Genomic DNA, 19,664 nt, shown 5'->3' on the forward strand with positions numbered 1-19,664 from the left:
CCATGAAATGATTTTTAGCAACTTGTAGTTATGTAGTACTTGAAATCAAAACTTTGTTAATTATATTCAGTATATTCTAAGTGCTCAAGAAAAAAAGCTGCTTTCTCACATTTAAATACTTTGCAGACCATAATTGAATTTTTTTTAAGTAAAGCTAAAGCTGTTTTTGTAATACTAGTAGTGAAGTAACTGTTGAAGACTGACTTATGAATGATTTTTTGTTTTAATGGGCATTATAAAACTTTAATAAGGAAGATTTTAGGGGGTTCTAAGAATAGCTTTCTTTGTTGTTGTTTTTTTGACTTTTTTATTACACTTTTTATTATATATTTAAATTAGAAACAGTCTTGCTTCCCATGTCAGTCCCAGCTCCCTCTCCCTCCCCTCCACGCCCACTCCCTCCCCCCCAGCCCCCATCCAATCCCCACTCCTTTCCCCAGGAAGGGTAAGGCCCTCCATGGGGGATCTCTAGAGTCTGTCATTTCGTTTCAGGGAGTGCCCAGGCCCTCCCCAAAGTGTCCAGATTGAGAAAGCATCCCTCATTGTGGGATGGGTCCCCAAAGTCCATTTGTGTGCCAGGAATAAATACTGATCTACTACCCCAAAAACCCATAGATTGCCTGAGTCTCCTCACTGACACGCACATCCAGGGGGTCTGGATCAGTCCCATGCTGGCCTCTCAGCCATCAGTCTGGGGTCCAAGATCTCTCCCTTGTTCAGGTCAGCTGTTTCTGACTGAATTTCAGTCTTGACCCCTTTACTCATCACTCCTCCCTCTCTGTCACAGGGTTTCAGGAGTTCAGTTCAGTGTTTAGCTGTGGGTGTCTGCCTCTGTTTGCATCTGTCATTGGATGGAGGTTCTAGGGTGGTATGTAAGATAGTCGTCAAAATCATTATTAGGGAGGGGCATTTAAAGTAGTCTCTCCACTACTGCTGAGTAGTACTCCATTGTGCAAATGTATCACATTTTCTCTATCTACTCTTCAGTTGTGGGCATCTAGGTTGCTTCCAGGATCTAGCTATTACATATAATGCTGCTATGAACATAGTGGAACAGACATCCTTGTTGAATGAATGGGCATCTTTTGGATATATACCTAAGAGTGGAGTTGCTGGGTCTTGTGGTAGACTCAGACCCATTTTCCTGAGGAATCTGATTTCCATAGTGGCTGTACTAGTTGGTACTCCTACCAGCAGTGGAGGAGGGTTCCCCTTTTTCCACATCCTCTCCAGCACAAACTGTCATTGGAGTTTTTCATTTTCGCCATTTTGACAGGAGTAAGATGGTATCTCAGAGTTGTTTAGATTTGCATTTCCCTAATGGCTAGTGATTTTGAGTACTTTCTGAAGTATCTCTCAGCCATTTTAAACTCCTCTATTGAGAATTCTCTATTTAGTTCTGTAGCCCACTTTTTAATTGGATCCTTTGGTGCTTTGGAGACTTGCTTCTTGAGTTCTTTGTAGATTTTGGAGATCAGCCTTCTGTCAGATGTGCCCATTATGTGGGCTGCCTTTTTGTCTTGCTGACTGTGTCCTTTGCCTTGCAGAAGCTTCTCAGCTTCAGCAGGTCCCATTTAATAATTGTTGATCTCAGTGTCTGTGCTACTGGTGTTATGCTCAGGAAGCAGTCTCCTGTACCAATTCGTTCAAGGGTACCACCTACTTTCTCTTCTAACAGTTTCAGTGTGACTGAATTTATGTTGAGGTCTTTGATCCATTTGGACTTAAGTTGTGTGCATGGTGATAGACATGGATCTATCTGCAGTCTTCTACATGCCAGCATCCAGTTATGCCAGCACCATTTGTTGAAGATGCCTTCTTATTTCCATTGTATAATTTTAGCTTCTTTGTCAAAAACCAAGTGTTCATGTGTGTGGGTTAATATTAGGGTTTTATATTTGATTCCATTGGTCTACCTGTCTATTTTTGTGCCAATACCAAGCTGTTTTCAGGACTATAGCTTACAATAGAGCTTCAAGTCAGGGATGGTGATGCCTCTGGACATTGCCTTGTTGAACAGGGTGGTTTTGGCTATCCTGGGTCTTTTGTTTTTCGATATAAAGTTGATTATTGTTCTTTCAAGGTTTGTGAAGAATAGTGCTGGGATTTCAATGGTTATACCATTGAGTTTGTTGATTACTTTTGGCAAAATTGCCATTTTTACTACTCATTAATTCATAGTAAATACTTGAGTTTAATAATGAAGTGTTGATAATATGTGCTTAAAACAATAAAAATTTTGCTGTGGTTAGTTGAACCTTTGTTTGATTTGAAGTTACAGAAACAAGTTTATTTAATAAGTGTTTGTTAAGTACTAGGAATATACTACTTAGCACAAGTAAATCTCTTGAGTTTTTAATGTAAAGAGGTATTTTTTTAAAAATGGATTGTTTATTTTATACCTGCATTTGTAGTCCGAGAGAACTCACAGAGTTCTATTATAGCTTCTAATAGTTATCTCCTAGATCCTAATCATCCCTCTCTCTTTCTTTTCTTTTCTCTTCTTTTTTCTTCTCTTCTTTTTTTTCTTTTCTTTTCTTTTTTTTAAGGTAGGTTCTCTCTATGTAAACCTGGCTGTCCTGGAATTTGGTATATAAACCAATCTGGCCTTGAACTCACAAAGATACTCTTGCCTCTGCCTCTCAAATGCAGGACTTAAAGTTGTGTGCCACCATGTCTGGCTAGATTCTATTTCTTAATGTAGCATGCTATAACAACAGTCTTCATATATTTTTGACTAAATGTCACCATTACACTAATTTCTGATGGTGATTTTAAGTAGCTTCTTTATTTTTTGAAGTAGGAAATTATACTTTTAAGAAAATTAGACAGAAAGACCAGTATCCCTGTATCAGGAGTCAGTAGTTTAGAGCAAAAATAGACTTTACTCTTTAACTCAGTACAGGTTATCTGCATGCCATCGTAATATTATAAAAATAATGAAATTCAACACGTTAGCACTAATTTGAGATGCATTTGTACAAGTGTACCATTTTGAGTTTGGAAATCTTGTTTCTTATAGCCATACTCATGCATTATTAAACCAGTTTCCTTTACTTTGCTGTGATAAGGCTTATGATGAATTAACTAGTTTGTTCATTTTTTTGTTTTGAATTAACTGTTTTGAATGTCTAATAACATGTGACTCCAACATTTATGATGTCCTACATGTTTCTAAGCACATAGCATGTAGAGTAAATTTAGTCTTTATGTACACATGATGATAATTCTGTTGTTTTCCCCATTTTTGCAGACAAAAAATTTAAATGACAGATTAACAAATGGTTTGACCAAGGTCAAACTGCTAGTAGGTATTGGAGTTGTTATGTAAGCATAGACATGTGAAGAGCCACACTCTTAGCAAATTTTTATTAAGTGTGAGGCTGATCAAGAATGTTGTCTTAGGAAGAAGTTAAAAACCTGCAGTTTTGGTTTAAAAGCAGTCTGTTGTAGGTGTATTCTGAAAATAAGTATATTAAAAACTAAAGTGCAGCAAGTTCTGCTTGTATTGGTACAGTGCTGACTTTGAAAGACTGTTCAAGCATGCAGTGAAATACTTTGCCAGTCTCAAATGAAGAAAACTTCGTAGCTCTACAGTGAATTTTTTAGAATGTAAGCATTGTCCAGAGTTTTCCTCTTTTGGTTTTTTCGAGACAGGGTTTCTCTGTATTGTTTTGGAGGCTGTCCTGGAACTCGCTCTGTAGACCAGGCTGGTCTCCAACTCACAGAGATCCACCTGCCTCTGCCTCCCGAGTGCTGGGATTAAAGGTGTGCGCCACCAACGCCCGGCGAGTTTTCCTCTTTTTAAAGAGTGAAAGAAAGCTGGAAATGAAGCAGTAAACCAAGTTAATAAAAGTAGTTACTAAACAGGAAGACAAAAAGTTGGAAGCTAGAGTTTAGACCAGTATAGATGTTTTACATGATGTAACATAATAAAGGGGCTAATCTGTAGTACTTTAAAAAAATGATGAAAATAATAAATCAAAAATTAAATGCTAAAACAACCAACAAAACTATTCTTTAAAAGAAAGTATATGTATTTATTGTTGTATTTTGGCAGTCACCTAAAAAGAATATTTCAAATAACTCACTATATAGTAAGTGTGGTGGACTATATCATAAGAACCATAGGAAAAAGAAAAACCAAATTGATCTTTTACAGTGTTACTGCTTTTAATAATATTGGCATTATCATTTTAAAATTTAAAATTGTGAGACCATATCCATATATAGTAGAAATAGGGCTATTAAGGTCCAATTTTCATTACAAGAAATACAGAATTGTTCTGGGTGATTTCCCACATCTCAAATTCAACATGCCAAAACAAAACACAATGTTATAGTTACTCCAGTTGTTTTTTTCATGTTACTAGTTCTCCTTTTAAAACTTCCTTATGAGTATTCCATGCACCCCACCCCAAAGTCAGATAATGATATTTTTCTATATAATATTTTGTTATTTTGCTTTTGCAACAAAGTCTCACTGTATAGCCTTACTGGCTTGGAACTGGCTATGTAGAGCAGGCTGATTGCTAACTCACAGAGATCAACCAGTTTCTGAGTCCCAAATGCAGGACTACCATGCCTAACCTACAAAATACTTCAAAAGAGTTGTGGTGTCTGACTTTCTTGACTTCAAAGACTTATCCTTGAAATATTTGTTGCTCCTTTGTACAATTTTGGATGTAGTTTATATAAAAAACAGTGTAAGCCTGGCGTTGGTGGCGCACGCCTTTAATCCCAGCACTCGGGAGGCAGAGGCAGGTGGATCTCTGTGAGTTGGAGGCCAGCCTGGTCTACAAAGCGAGTTCCAGGACAGCCTCCAAGACAATGCAGAGAAATCCTACCTCGAAAAACCAAAAAAAAAAAAAAAAAAAAAAAACAAAAAAAAAACAAAAAAAATGTATAATGATAAGTGTTTGATTGTATTTAATATATGTGAATGATTTATATGGATGCATCATAATCATCTAAACGCATGCAGGAATATTTGTTAAGACTACAAGTCTTCTCATGCTGTTAATTTTCCGAAACAAAGGTACAGTGATTCCTGTGAACTCTTTTAGTTAACTGTAAAATGAGTATTGCAGGGTATTATTTGGTCAACTAGATAGACAAGACTTCTATAAAAGCCTCAGCCACACCCTTGCCAGACATTTCTTCTTATTTGGGATAACACTGGTGTTGCTTGTAACTGATTAGTTTGTTTATTTCTTCATATCTGTAAAGAATACCTTTAAACTTTTTCCTCATGAGTTATTAATGATAGAAAGTATCTAGGACTCCTAATCACCTCCATGCAGATAAAGGTATCTCACTTTTCTTGCTAGATCAGTATTTAGTGTTTTAGATTTTTGTTTTTCTGCTTAAAGTGAGATGTGTAATCAGCTGTGATTATTGCTTTCTGTATAACTTAACCTTTGATTTCTTGGCTATTAGTAAAGAACACACACACACACACACTTTGTGTGTATTAGACAATAAACTGTGGCAGACACTTTAGCTTCATGTTTAGACACAACAGCTATTCGATTACTTAATGTCCTTGAAAACCTGTCTTCCAAAGCCACTCTCCACTTTCTCTGTTCGGGAACTTTACAGGGGTTTGCCTGAGCATGGCTCATTTTTTTTTTTTTTTTTTTTTATTATGTGTGACACTGATGTGTCCATTTTGTTCTAGCCTCGATCTCACTTACATTCTCTAGAGAACATTCAGTGGTCTTTTGGTTTTAAGACTTAGATGTGTCTGGCCCTTGGGCTTTTCAGTGGGCCTTCCTCCAGCATTCTTGTCTTCTTCCTTTTAGTCTTTATTGTCTTTCATCATATTTTTGGCTTTGCCTTTTTCCTTTCTAAGGTGTGTGGTTCTGTTCTCTCCTCTGCTTTTAAGGGGGCAGAAATGGAGAAGTGGTGTATGATGTGCCCCTTAGCCTTCAGCTTTTTCTGATCTGACGAGCCACTAAGGTGAAATATCTATGCAACATTCCCTCTTCTGACAGTTTATTGATAAACGTAAATGTGGATTAATTTTTAACAGTTTTGGTGTTGCAAACAGTTTTTCCACTAATAAAAACAGTGCTTTTGTTGGATGTGGTGAGACACACCTGTAATACTAACGCTGAAGTGGCAGAGACAGAATCAAGAATTTGAGGGCAGCTTGGCCTACATACTAAGATCTTTCTCAAAACGCTAGAGAAAATGAAAACAAACCAACCAAAGCAAAATGTACCAAACTCAAAACTACCACGGAAGAGTATTTGAGATGCCTTTTGCTGCTTCTGTCTGTGGGTGCATTTTAAGGATGCTTATTTATAGTACAAGGGTCAGAACTTCATAACATGTATCTGTGTTATCAGAGTATGATTAAATGTAGTACAAATTGTAGTGCTCTGTCTACATACTATATACTTACATCAAATTATAACTTTTTTTTAATCTTTTTTTTTTATTTTCCAGTTTAAATTTAGATAAGAAACAAGGTTGTTTCACAAGTCAGTTCCAGGTCCCTCTCCCTTTCCCTCCCCTCCTCCCGTGCCCTCCCCCAACCTCTCCCCCCCCCCCCCCGTTATCCCCTCATTCCCCCAGGGAGGGTGAGGCCCTCCATGGGGGTGTCCATAGTCTGTCATTTCATATAGGGCAGGGCCTAGACCCTTCCCCAAGAGTTCAGGGTGAGAGTGCACCTCACATTGTTCTGTGGGAGTCCAAAGTCCGTGTGTATATAGAATATTCTGTGGAAGTGTGTTTAGTGCCAGAATATTGAGTATCTCGTGAATGTGTTGTCAAGTTTATCTGTTACTTAATTTATTGCCTTGTTTACTAATATGCGTTTTGTGTGGAACAATGCATTGCACTTTTGATTATTACCCTGTGTTTTTCTGGGTTTTAGGTTGTGGAAAATGCCCTTAAAGTGAATCCAGTATTAGGCCCCCAGATGTTTCAACCAATTCTGCCCTATGTTTTCAGAGGTGTTATTGAAGGCGAGGTAAGATTCTTTTAAGCTTCTGGGGATAGCACTGGGCTCCACGTTCTAGTTTTTGTTTGTTTGTTTGTTTAGAATGTATATCTTTACTATATACATTTTTAATAGGAGGACACAGGCCCGGTTAGGGGAAAGCATCATATGGTGAAGTTGAGCTGATAGTGTCTGCTAGTACCCATGGTAGTACCATAGTAAGCACTGTCGTTTAAAGGAGCCCTGAGTGGGGCAGGAAACGCGGGCCCTTTGTGCCACTGGCTTGCTCAGTCACTGGCCAGAGGCTGATAACATCTGGAGAATTCATAACATTCTGTTAACTATTGTACTTACAGAGGAGCCTACCTAGTAGGATGCCACTACTAGGCTTTTGAAGCATGTCCAGGTTCTAGTTTTAATTGTTCTCCTTTTGCATAGAAAAAACTATCTTTTTTTCCTCATGATATTTGTGAAAAGAAAGCTTTATCATTGGATCATATTTAGTTGGGTAAACTTTGAGGATAGTTACATCATTCACCATTTGTTTCCTCATTAAAAAAATTGTAGATTTCTTGTCTGTTTTTGTTTTGTAGGTACTGTTTTTGTCCGTGTGTATATGCATGTGTACATGCATATATAGAGTCCAAGATTGTGTTGAGTCTCTTCCTAATTACTCTCCACTTTATTTTTTGAGGTTGGATTTCTCTCTCTGAACTTGGTTTATCATTTGGCTAGACTGCCTTGTGAACAAGCTCCCATCTTTATGCGTGTATAACAAATACTTTACCCAGTGAACTCTCTCTCCAGTCCCTAATTTCACTTCCTAAATAATCTGTAACAGTAGAGATAGTGATATAAGTATTCGTAAATAAATTATTCATTATAATGAATGTATAATACACATATATGTATAGTCTATAATTATGTAGAAATTTTGTGAGAACTCAAGAAATATTGATAGTTGACACTGCATAGAGCAACACAGAGGAGAGTGTTATTTTATTTCCCACAAGGGAAAGTTATTTTTATTCTGTTGATACTGTACTATTGATTTTTTCTATTATAATTGTACTGTAACACAATTTTATATGACCTATATTTTAATTGTGCAGAGGTATCCAGTAGTGATGTCCATCTATCTTGCTGTTATGGGTCGAGTCTTACTACAAAATACCAGTTTCTTTTCTTCACTTCTTAATAAGATGTCACATGAGTTTAATCAGGAGGTAAGAGTCTGTGTGCTTAAATTTAAGGAAGTTTGTGGCCACATGTGTACTGAAGACAGTTGATGAAATAGTGAATTTTGATATAAGTTCTTTGAAACATTGATATCCTTACATTATAAATCTTTTAACAATTTGAGTTTTTCTTGTTGCTTGGAGTAGGAGAAAGAACAGTGGTCCTGTAAATAGCAGGTCAAAGTCTTAAAATTTGTTTTCATCCAAAATGAATGATTTAATTTTTACTTAGCTATAGAATAGAATTTTGATTTGTTTGTGACTATAGTGTTTTATTCCTTTAATGATTTAATTTAAAGCCATTGATTGAGGACGTTTCTGTTTTCATAATATTGTAGTTGAAACAATCTACTTAGTTGAGGTTGAAGAGGTTCTTCAGTGCCTTAGTTACTTGTGACTACTGTCTGTGATATTCTGTAACAATTTGATGTTTTCAGTCATTAATCAGTTCATGCTTAGGAGATGTGGAAGACAGAGCATATTTGAGCCATGTCTTTAGATTGTAGGGGACAGTTGATGAAATCTTTTGACTTATGTTGGAAACAAATCTAATTTGGGGAGATCAGGATAAGCAAGTGGAAATTTTGCTGTGAAGAACTGAACCACAAATTTGAGATCCCAGCCTTTGTTTCAGCGACTTGCTAGGGGAAATACCATGAGTGAATACTTTGTAAAATTTTGTGCCCTCTGCTCCTTGGGTGCTCATCCTAATTCTGGGCCCATGTATGTATCATGACTGAGCAATGGCCTGTGTGTCAGGTGCAATCTTTGATTTTTATAAAGGCCATGAAATAAGAATACGTTATATATTTATTTTCAGCTCAAAAACCAAAAACATTGTAATATATACTGACATGAAAGTCAAGCTTTTTTGTGTGAGGACAAATGGCAGTGTCATTTGTTTACATATTGTTTGCGTGTGATTTGGGGAATTGAGTAATTGTTACTGGGGCTATAGTGGCCCACAAAGCTGAAATGCTTGTTCCTTGACCCTTTACAAGAAACACTTGCTGACTCCTCTTACCCAAATTGAGTAAGTTCCCTGCCGCACAGCTTACTATTAAATGTTGCTGATTATTAAGTATTTTTATAATAAATGAAATGTGTTTTAAATAAAATTACATTGAAATACTTGGTTTTAATAGTAAAACTGCATAGATAATTTTATAATGGTTGTGATTTGCTTTTTAAATTTTGCTTACTATATGTTCCAGTAAACTTCTGTTCAGCATGTGTACTGTTTGTTTTCAAATTAAATATGAATTGAAGACATGATGGTATGAACTAAACTGTCTTGATCCAGTATCAGAGTAATAATTTTACAGTGCTTGTAAACCTAAAGTCAACTGTTCTAGTTATAAAGTTTAAACACCATCATATGAATTTATGTCCTAATACCTTAGTAACTATTAGAAATAGTATACCTGGCCCAGAGAGATGGCTCAATGATTAAGAGTGTACACTGCTCATGCCGAGGGCCTCATCAGTTCAGTCCCATCTCCCACACTGGTGGCTCACAGCTACCTGCTATTCCAACTCTGGGAATCAAGGGCCCTTTCCTGCTTCTCTCAGGATCTGTGTACATGTGCACAAGCCCCCACACAGACACATGCATGCACACATAATTTTAAAATAAGTGGCACAATTACTGACAAATGAAAATGTGTTTCCCTGTTGGCCACGTCTCAAATTCTTAAATCATGATATTGTATGAGATACACTCACCTTAATTTCCTGTTCCACCGTGACTCTGGGTCATACTTTTTGGATAGGGATTAGGAAGAGGATTGCAGTGTTTGAACTGGGAACTGAGCTGAGCTGAGTTCTTGAAGCTGCACCCATTTCAGTCATTTTAAGTATTCTTTGAGTTACTGTGCCATCTCAGGTGTAAAACATAATTTAGGAAATTCAAACGTAAAAAAAAGATTTTCAACCAGTAACTGCTTGCCTGTTAATTAGAAATAGAATGACTGTTAACTAGGAAAAATGTAGCAATCTTAAAGTAGAAAAGAATAGGTATATAAGGTTGATTTTAATGTGACTGGATGTTTAAGGTAGAGGTTTGCCATTAAGTACTTATTTCTCCAAAGGTGATAGAAGTAGAAAGGTATTTATAAATAAACCTGATAAATAGATCGTTTAATTAATCAAACCGACAAGATACTTTTCACAGCAGTTAGGACACATCTGTAATCGCCTTCGCCTTGCTGAGTCAGCACATTGGACCAATACTGTGTGTTTAGTTTTCCTTTAGTTTCACTGTTTTCTATAACTGTTACAGAAAGTGATTTACTTCTTTTTCTTTGATGTTCAGCAGGTTGGGATTGCAGCCACTCTGGTCCTCTGAAAGGAGGTATAGCAAACCAGACTGGCAAATTACAGAACATTGAACAGTAATCCCTCAGTTGAAAAAAACTTGTCATCTAATTACAAATATGTGACTTTTTCACAGTGTTCTAGGAAAAATGGTCTTGATTGATTTATTAAATAATGTTACTCAAATCACTCTTTGGCAGCATATGGGTTTTTAATACATTTCTTTGTCTCTCATGGTAAATTGGAGTCAGTTTTTATCTTTTCCCATCAGTTTTTTGTCTAATTGAACTCTAACCATGTCTTAGGTTGTAGATGTCAGCAGCACTGGTTCATGTGCAAGTAAAATTTCAGATATTGTGAGATGTCATCTTTCTTCCAGATGGACCAGCTTTTAGGGAATGTGATTGAGATGTGGGTTGATCGAGTGGACAACATCACACAGCCTGAAAGGAAGAAGCTTTCAGCTTTGGCTTTACTTTCTCTTCTGCCTTCTGATAATAGGTAAGGAAATGACAAGTTGGTTTCTCTTTTTGTTTTCTTTCTTTCATATATATACATTTATTTTATGGGTGTTTTGCCTGCATATGTGTATGTTCATAGTACATGTGGTGCCCTTAGAGGCCAGAAGAGGGTGTGGTGTAGGAATCCAGGTCCTCTGGAAGAGCAGCCAGTGCTCTTAAGCACTGAATCTCAGCATTCTGGAGGCTAAGGCAAGAATACATAATTATTCGGTTGTCTTTGAATGCCCAAGAAGCGTGCTTCTGAGCCCAAGAATGAATGGTGACAGATGACAAGTTCTCAGGTTACAACTCAGTTTATGGAAGAAAAGTTTCTTGGTTTGTTTTGTTTTGTTTTTTGGTTTTTGGCCATTTTTCCTGCTATAGTCACTCTTCCAGGAAACCCTTACTCCCTATTTTACTTTGGAGTTTTTAAGACATAAAGGCAATTCTGTAGACTTGTACTGTATAAGAAATATGATTCCAATATCTTAGATCTTTATATTTTAGGGGGTTTTTAGAGAATCATTACTTAATGATAAATTGATGGCGTGAGTGCACTTTTTTTTTGTAGTTCAGTACAACGTCCTGTGTTCTTTATGTTAAACAGTTTCTTAGCTAAAATGATTTTCAAATTCTAATGTTTAGTTTTAATTTCTCTGCCTTTTTAAAAGGCTTATATTATTTACACATAGAGGGTAATATTTCCTTGTGCTGAATTTCTTAATGCAAATAATATCTGGGCTTATTTATGTATACCTTCTTTTAATGTTTTCAAAAGACTTTTCCTTAAAAGGCATAGGTTAAACCAAAACTATAACTTGTAGAAACAAATAATAGTAGTCATTTGGTATTTGCTGTCTGAATTGATGATTCGTTTTCTAACATTTATTATATGGATTTTTAAGAGCTCCATACAGACATGTTCTTTGAGGTAATGAAGTGCTTTAAGGATTTGAATTTCCTTTGTTTTAACTTCAGGTATGCCACAGTTGGGGAGTAGTTAATGTAAGTTAGTTGAGTGGTTTAACAGGGGTTAGCAAAGCAGCAAAATGCGTGCACATGGTGTCTTGCTTTCTTAGAGAATGCTCTGTAGTCAGTTAGCTGCACTGCTTTGATTGGGTATACTTTCATCTATAATTCTTACTGCAAAATAGTGTTTGCAGTGTTGTACTTGGGGATTTATTTTAATTTAAGAATTTCCCAAGTCATTCTATACTTTTATAAACTTCTTAAAAGTTTTGTCTTTTTTCTTTCTTCTCCTTCTTTTGTATGTTCATTTGTTTGAAGATTGTGTCTGACTATGTAGCTCTGGCTGGTCTCAAACTCAGTTTGTGAACCAGGCTGGCATTGCTCCCCATATGTTCCTCTTGGCTGCTGGATGTTTGGGTGCTTTTTAATACATTAGATTAGCAGTATTTTAAGGTGGAAAACTAGGTTCCAAAGAGCAATATTTTTTGTATAATTAAGGAAAAACATCAAGGATAGGTGCTTTATAAAAAGAAACAGGTTCTGAATTGGCTCATAGTGTAGCTAGGAAGCTGGAAGTTCCAAATCTTGGAGACCCTCTTCTTTCTGTCTTCTGCCTCATGAGTGGTGATTTGACTACCCTCATTGTTTGTAAGTGAATGTTTAGCTCTGTAGACTTAAATCTTTATTTAAAAAATGCATTCATTTTGTTTTTTTTTAAATCATACTAAGGATATAAGGCCATTTTCTTGCAAGTACATGATGTACTTGAGGATATACCTCCATTTCATCTTTTGAAGTAAAATGAGTCTTTTGTAGTATTTTTATTTCATGAATCATTGAGTCTAAGAGGAAGATTTTGAGGCAAGAGTCACCTGCCTTTGTTTTGTTTTTCTTTTTGTACTTTCTTGGGGCTAGAATCCTGAGCCTCGAACATGCTAGGTGAGTGTTCTACACTGAGCTTAATGTCTAGCTTTTTCAACTTGTTCTTTCTTTAGCAACTCATTCTCATAGGAACTAATTGGTGGTCCAAAAGAACTAACTACCTTAGTCCCTTCTAAGGACATTGTCCCTTGTGGTTCCATCACCTTCCCCCAAGAAGTCTCTTCTAAGAAGTTTTGCCACCCACGATTGATTGTTGTTTACAGACTGAATAATATGAATGCCAAGAAAATCATTTGTAAGCATATATACTTTGGTGTTTAAAAATCCCGATGTCCAGGTTCAGACCTCCTATCGCTGTGCGACTAATAAATGAGTTATTTAACTGTAAAGTCAGGCTAAGAATAATGCATCTTTTAAAGCATTGATGTTGCCGTTGAAATAATTCATCTATTTGGTGCATCCTTCACATATGTTAATTGTGTTATCAACTCATATTAAGGAGCTAGTGGAAATTTCTTGTTTTTATTAATGCTACAGTTTATGCTGCTATATTTATGTTTTGGAATGTAAAATACATATATTTAATACTCATTTTTGAAAATATTGTATCCTACCAAAAGAAACTTGTTCTTAAATTATTGAGTGCCTAATATTTCTGCATCACCAAATTATTTCTGCTGCATGGTGATGTTATTTTCAAAGGGATATTTAAATACTCTGCTTGTGTAGACAAACAGTAATGTTGGATTTGGCATTTACAAAGGCAGTATGTCTTAGGCTTTTAATAAATTAAATTTATTTTTTTGTGCCATTGTGTGTGTAAGATGTGAGAAGACAGCTTGGAAATTGGTTCTCTCCATCTACAATATGGGTCCTGTGAACTGAATGCTCTTCTTGGTGGTGGATGCCTCTACCTGCTCTGCCATCTCCCTGCCCTAGCTGGGATTTAAGTTCTAGCTGAACTTAAATCAGTTTGTGGAGACACAGAAAGTTGTTTTGTTTCTGTGGGCATTTTGTTTAAATTTTCTACTTAGGGATTGTATTTTAAGGAATGTTACAAAGGACATGTTGCTGTTCGGAAAAATTAAATTATAATACTGCACTAACTTAAGAACAAGTTTCTTTTGGTAGAATTCAATAATCTTATGTAATTTCATAAAGGTTATTTATAGTTACTGAAAGCGAATTGACTTAATAAGTGACACTTTCCACCCCTGAAATTTGTGGTTAAGTCAATAAAGAGAAATCAGTGAATTGGAAAGGTGATGGAGGGGAGAGAAACTAATGTGGTTCTCACCTTGTGTTTCTCTCCTTTATTTTGAATTTAATAGACTTGTCTTTTAACTCTTTCATGCTTGATTTGTATGATTTAATTGAAACTAGTGTGTATAGTGCTCCTGCCACTTTGTATGTTACTGAAAATATTTAAAAAATATATTGATAAAAGTCAGAAATCAATGGCTAAACAATGTGTAACAATTTTATTCAGCTCTATAAATATGTTATTTATTTACTTGTGTGAGGGGGCAAGTATATATATTGAGGTTACAAGACAGTTTTTGAGAGTTGTTTCTCTCCTTTCACCTTGTTGAGGCAGAGTCGTTGTCTTCTTTTTTTTTTTTCTGCCATGCTGTGTACTTCAGGTTAGCTGACTTGAAAGCTTCTAGATGATTCCCTAGTTTCCATCTCCCATCTCAGTATAGAAGTGCTGAGATTGCAGACGCATACCACTACATCTGTCTTTTTCTATATGTATTCTGGGATCCAACCAGGTCACCAGGCTCGTATGCCAATTGCTTTTATGTGCTGACTTGTCTGTCTGGCCCCTAAAACTCTATTTAAATAAAAAAAAAAATGCTAGATTCAGATTCCTTTTTATGCTAAAGTATTTAAACTAATTCTGACATTTATAAAGAGTGAAAAGCAATTCGGGAGTCTCTTTACTCTTCCCCAACTCAGTGTGTGTGTGTGTACCTATATACATGTGTGTGGGTACATGTACACATATGTACACATGAGTATGAAAGTCAGAGTTCAATTTTGGATGTCTTCCTCCTTTCACTGAGTCTATAGATCACTGATTTGGGTTGGATGGCTGACCAGCAAGCTTTCTCTTGTCTCTGTCTTCCTACGTACAGCCACACTCAGCTTTTCTCACGTGGTGCTAGTGACCCCAGCTTAGATCCTCAAGCTTGCACGATAAGCACTTTACCTGCTTAGTCACCTCCCAGTCTCTGCTCCCTAACTCTTTATGCAGAGATAACTTAGGTTAATAATTTGGTAAGGAACTTTATATTATCCCCCAACCCAGGGCACATGCCTCAATGTCTTCAGGTACTAATTGATAGTAATCAGTATTTTTACACACAAAAATGTTTTCAAAAATTTAAGCAAAATCTCAGAGCATAATATATTAGTACTTCATTATTCTAAATTATTGGTTGATTTTATATGCTGTTTTTAAATCTTCAATAAGTATTTAAAAGTAAAAATGTTATTGCATTTCAACATTTTCAATGTTTAATTCTTGATATAGTAGTCCATGTCTTTAATGTCAGACTCATGTGGCAGAGGCAGGCAGCTCTTTATGAGTTCAAGGCAAGCCTGGTCTACATAGAGAGTTCCAGGCTGGCCCAGGCTACATAGTGTGAGACCCTGTCCAAAAACAGACAGACAAACAAAAGAAAGATGAAGACAACAAATTCTTAAAAATTGTATTATTTTATATACTTTTTTTTCAGTGTGCTTTTTCTAGTTAATAATTGTATTGTTGAGCTGGGAACATATCTGTCAGCAATGTGCTTGCTTGTCTGGCAAGCAGGAGACCCTGAGTTCAGATCCCTAATACCCATTTTAAAAATCCAGGTTTGGTGGTGCAGGTCTGTAATCCTATCTCTGGGAAGTGGAGACTGTCTCTGGATCTCAGTCAATGAGCTCCAAGTTCAGTATGAGAACCTGGCTTAAAAAGTAAGTTGGAAATAATAGAGTAGGGCATTGATGTCAATGTCTGGCCTTCATACACACATGCAGAGGTGCATGTATGCACAAGCAAACACACACAATGTGTTCTTGATAACTGAAAAGTTCTTAGTTTTATTTTGAATACCTCAACTTTTCAAGCATCTGGTTTTAAAAACCTCTTTCAAGTTGTAGGAACTAGTTAGGCATATATATTAGGAAAACTGAATGCACTCTGGAAAAAAAAATACGTTCCTGAGATTTCCTTTCAACAATACTTTTGAAGCACAGATAAACTTACTTCCTGTCTCTCAGTTTCCTGTATCCATGGCAACCCCATTTTACGCATTGACTGTAGAGGAACCAGTGTGAAGAGTGGCGTTTCCTGAGCAAGCTGTGACTTTAAAATTCAAAAGAGGTGGCATGTTGGAGGTCAGTAGTATCCCAGAAAGAAATTGCGTAAAGGGATGGTGCTCTTCATGGTTAAAACAAAAGTCTTTGCTTAAGTAAGCCAAGTGGTGATGTGGTTTCCTATTTCTTGGTAAGATTATTTAAGTACAGACTTTTAGCTGAGATTATTTTTTTTGAAAAACTACAACTTGAATTTTCTATAGTGTTCCTATTTTCATAAATTGCTATTTGATGTTAGGTTTCATGTAGATTGTGGGGCATGTATTCAAAAATTGTTAGCCTACCATCATTTGCTGTTTGTTGTTAATAGTATATTTTAGCAAACATTTTTCAGTTTATGGAGTTTGAATTATTTTTGCTAAAGAGTGGGTTTCATTGCAGTGTTAGCAATTCTGTTCCGAATGTTTATTGTGGAATACTTTCTTTCATAATGTGAGTTAACACATGTGTTTAGCTAATCCTAGTTTAAATAGATTACCAAAGTTTTGGTATTTTGAGATTTCTGTTTTAAGACTTTTCTGATAATTTAAAGTTTTGTTTTTTAAGTCAATTTTTATATAAAAACGATTAGACTGGGTTACATGTGGATTATCATTTTCTCTGCCTATATTTAGTAATGATTGTTACCTGCTTTTTTGTATTGTTATTGTCTAAAGGATTACTAGGATATTTGTTTCTTTACAGACTAACACAGGCCTTTCATACTCCTTAGAATTTCCCTACAAGTACAGTTTTTCTGTAACTGGGAATAATGCCTCATGTAAATGAAAGTGAACTAACAGTACTTAATTCTTTTGCAGCATTATATTTGGATATTGTGTCTGAATATCTAAAAGACTTTGTTCAGTTAGGTCATTATTTTCTGTTGCTAAGCAGTTTTATAAAATGCTTAGAGTCGGAAATATTTAAGGGACTGTCATATCTTCATGATTTGTATTTACAATCTAATTGGGTGTCTTTTGTTTCAAGAAGATTGTTTAATGATCTGGATTTAGCTCAGTGTCTGCATCTGTGAAAGACTTGCCTCACTATGTTTGGCAGTAGTACAGTTGTTCACAGATTCTTGATTATTGAACAATAAAAATATAAGGATGTAGATCTCAGAGTTTCAACATCTTGTATCCCTTGATTATTTTTATCTGGAAAGTAGTAATTCAACAAAACTACTGTTAAATGTACTTGAGACTGTCTTTATCTTGTTGACCTTTTGAAACATGACAGCTCTTTGCATTTAAAAGTTATCGATGCAAAGTATCCTCCTAAAGCATGTAAGATTATAATGTTACTAGGGATATTTAGTAAAATTAATAGTCTTAAATATTTGATCTTAATTGGTAATTATTTAGAAATTTTAAACATTTAGCTTGTTAAGGAATTTATCTTAAGTTAGAAACAGTAATCTGAGCAGTCATATTTCATTATCATTTAAAATATGAGCGTATCTTTGAAGATTCTTAATCTATCATTTAATAATCTTACAGAATTACATCCAAGGGTCCCTAAGCCATTGTCTTCATTGACTCATCTTCAGGGAAATTCCAATTTTGTGAATGCAAACTTTTGAGTCTTCAGGACTGGCTGGCCTCTTGAGTCATTGCTGTGAGCATCTATTGTCAGAACCCCCTATCTATGTGTGGCACAGCATTATGGTATATTAAATGGACCAACGTTACAAATTGCATTTTACCTTCGACAAATATATCCAGAACTTGGGCTGTCAAATCTCTTCACATTCATCACGAGACCACTGCACTAATGATGGCCTGGCATAAAGTAACCACCAGTGGGAAACATTTGGAAAACACTGTGACTGAGAGCATTACCATCTGGGAGCGGATTCGTGCTTCATCTGCCAGTAGGTTTTTTCAAGAGAATGCACTGGGTAATGCATTAGAGACGACTGCAGTTATACCTGTGCAAATACAGCTTACTTCCGTTAACTTGAACTCGGAAAAAAACAGTGCTCTACCAACTGATGCCTCTTCTGTGCCAGGAAAAACATCTCTAATTTGTACCCAAGAAGTTGAGAAGTTGAATGAGGCATTCGACATTTTGCTAGCTTTTTTCATCTTAGCTTGTGTTATAATCATTTTTTTGATCTACAAAGTTATTCAGTTTAAACAAAAAGTAAAGGCACTAGAAAACTCAGTGGAAAATAGACTTGAGTATTACAGCTTTTATCAGTCAGCAAGGTATAATGTAACGGCCTCAATTTGTAATGCCTCCCCACACTCTTTGGAAAGTCCTGGCTTGCAGGAGATTGGGCTTCATAAACAATGTGTTCCTGAAAGCGAGGCACAGGTCATTCTCTTTGAACATTCTGCTTTATGACTCAACTAAATATTGACTATAAAAAACCCTGTAGTGCCATGTGGGCATAAAATTTAATCCTTCTTATAGAATTATATACTTAGAAACATAAATTATATGATGTTAGGATTATTAAAATGTTTATTAGTAAATTGAATAAAGTGTATTTATTCTACATATATTTTCTTTGATACTGTTACAGGATAAGCAGCCAACTTTCTGAGTACTGAACATCATGTGAAATATATCGTATGTCACAAATAATGTTTATTTCTAAAGTCTTGTAAGGTTGTACTATCTATATTTAAATTATACATAAGGGAAAACAGTGAGAGTTTAATATTCCATAATTTTCATGACTTATGACATGTTGTAAGTCTGTTTGACTTGAGCTGAAGCTTTTTAAATTATACATAAGGGAAAACAGTGAGAGTTTAATATTCCGTAATTTTCATGACTTATGACATGTTGTAAGTCTGTTTGACTTGAGCTGAAGCTTTTAATTTTCTGCTTTGTTGCTGCCTAGGTACTAGAATTATAATTTTTAAAAATTAGGTATGATTCCTATTCTTGGTAGAACTTGAATCTAGAAGAAAACACATGATTACGATGCAGTATACTAAGTACTGTTCTTGGAAGCACTTTTGGCTATATATGGTGATGAAGCATAACTTTATGAACAAAATAAGCAATGTATTAAAATTGTCATTCTGGGCATAGTAGCACATACCTCTTCTTGCTCAAGCAGCAGAAGCAGGTAAGTTTCTGTGAGTTCTAGGCTGCCCAGGGTTACATAGTAAGGCCATGTGTCAAAACCAAAACTTAGCAACGGCAACAACAGAAACATAGAGATAACTCAGTGAAGAGAGCTGTCAGGAGAGTTACCATGTTAGAAAGATTAACAAACAAGAAAGAATACTGTTTTCTAGGACCTAAAATTCATTATATTTAAGAGTTGCATAGATAGTAAGAGATTTGAAGCAGAAGAAAGAGGATGAATGGATGAAGCTATTATAATTTTTTGCTTTATAGGGAGCCCTTGAGGAATTTAAGCAGTGGAGAGATGCTATGGAATTCAACTTGTTGTATAAAATGTTCACTTTTTATGGAAGGAACAAAATTAGCTGGTTA

At 35.7% G+C, this 19,664-nt stretch overlaps 2 protein-coding genes across 4 annotated transcripts in view; both read left to right on the top strand.

Moving 5' to 3' along the window:
• The window catches only part of Ipo11 (importin 11), a 138,766-nt gene that overhangs the window by 75,499 nt on the left and 43,603 nt on the right, over nucleotides 1-19,664 (top strand). For 2 of the 3 annotated variants that reach the window (XM_040728879.1, XM_040728880.1), the window contains 3 exons: nucleotides 6,884-6,979; nucleotides 8,062-8,175; nucleotides 10,883-11,004. In XM_040728879.1, the coding sequence (XP_040584813.1) occupies nucleotides 6,884-6,979; nucleotides 8,062-8,175; nucleotides 10,883-11,004 (332 nt within the window). Of the gene's footprint in view, nucleotides 1-6,883; nucleotides 6,980-8,061; nucleotides 8,176-10,882; nucleotides 11,005-17,704; nucleotides 17,839-19,664 lie in introns of those variants that run through there. The other variant, XM_040728881.1, reaches the window with a different exon arrangement.
• Nucleotides 17,853-18,699, top strand: Lrrc70 (leucine rich repeat containing 70). Its single transcript, XM_040728882.1, has one exon. It carries the CDS (start codon nucleotides 17,853-17,855, stop codon nucleotides 18,552-18,554), a length of 702 nt encoding a protein of 233 aa, XP_040584816.1. The 3' UTR covers nucleotides 18,555-18,699.

The sequence above is a fragment of the Mesocricetus auratus genome, unplaced genomic scaffold (genome assembly GCF_017639785.1).
Source record: "Mesocricetus auratus isolate SY011 unplaced genomic scaffold, BCM_Maur_2.0 Super-Scaffold_100020, whole genome shotgun sequence".
Lineage (NCBI taxonomy): Eukaryota > Metazoa > Chordata > Mammalia > Rodentia > Cricetidae > Mesocricetus > Mesocricetus auratus.

Excerpts from the sequence above, each read along its gene's own strand:
- Lrrc70 (XM_040728882.1), top strand. The coding sequence starts at position 17,853 with ATGTGTGGCACAGCATTATGGTATATTAAATGGACCAACGTTACAAAT.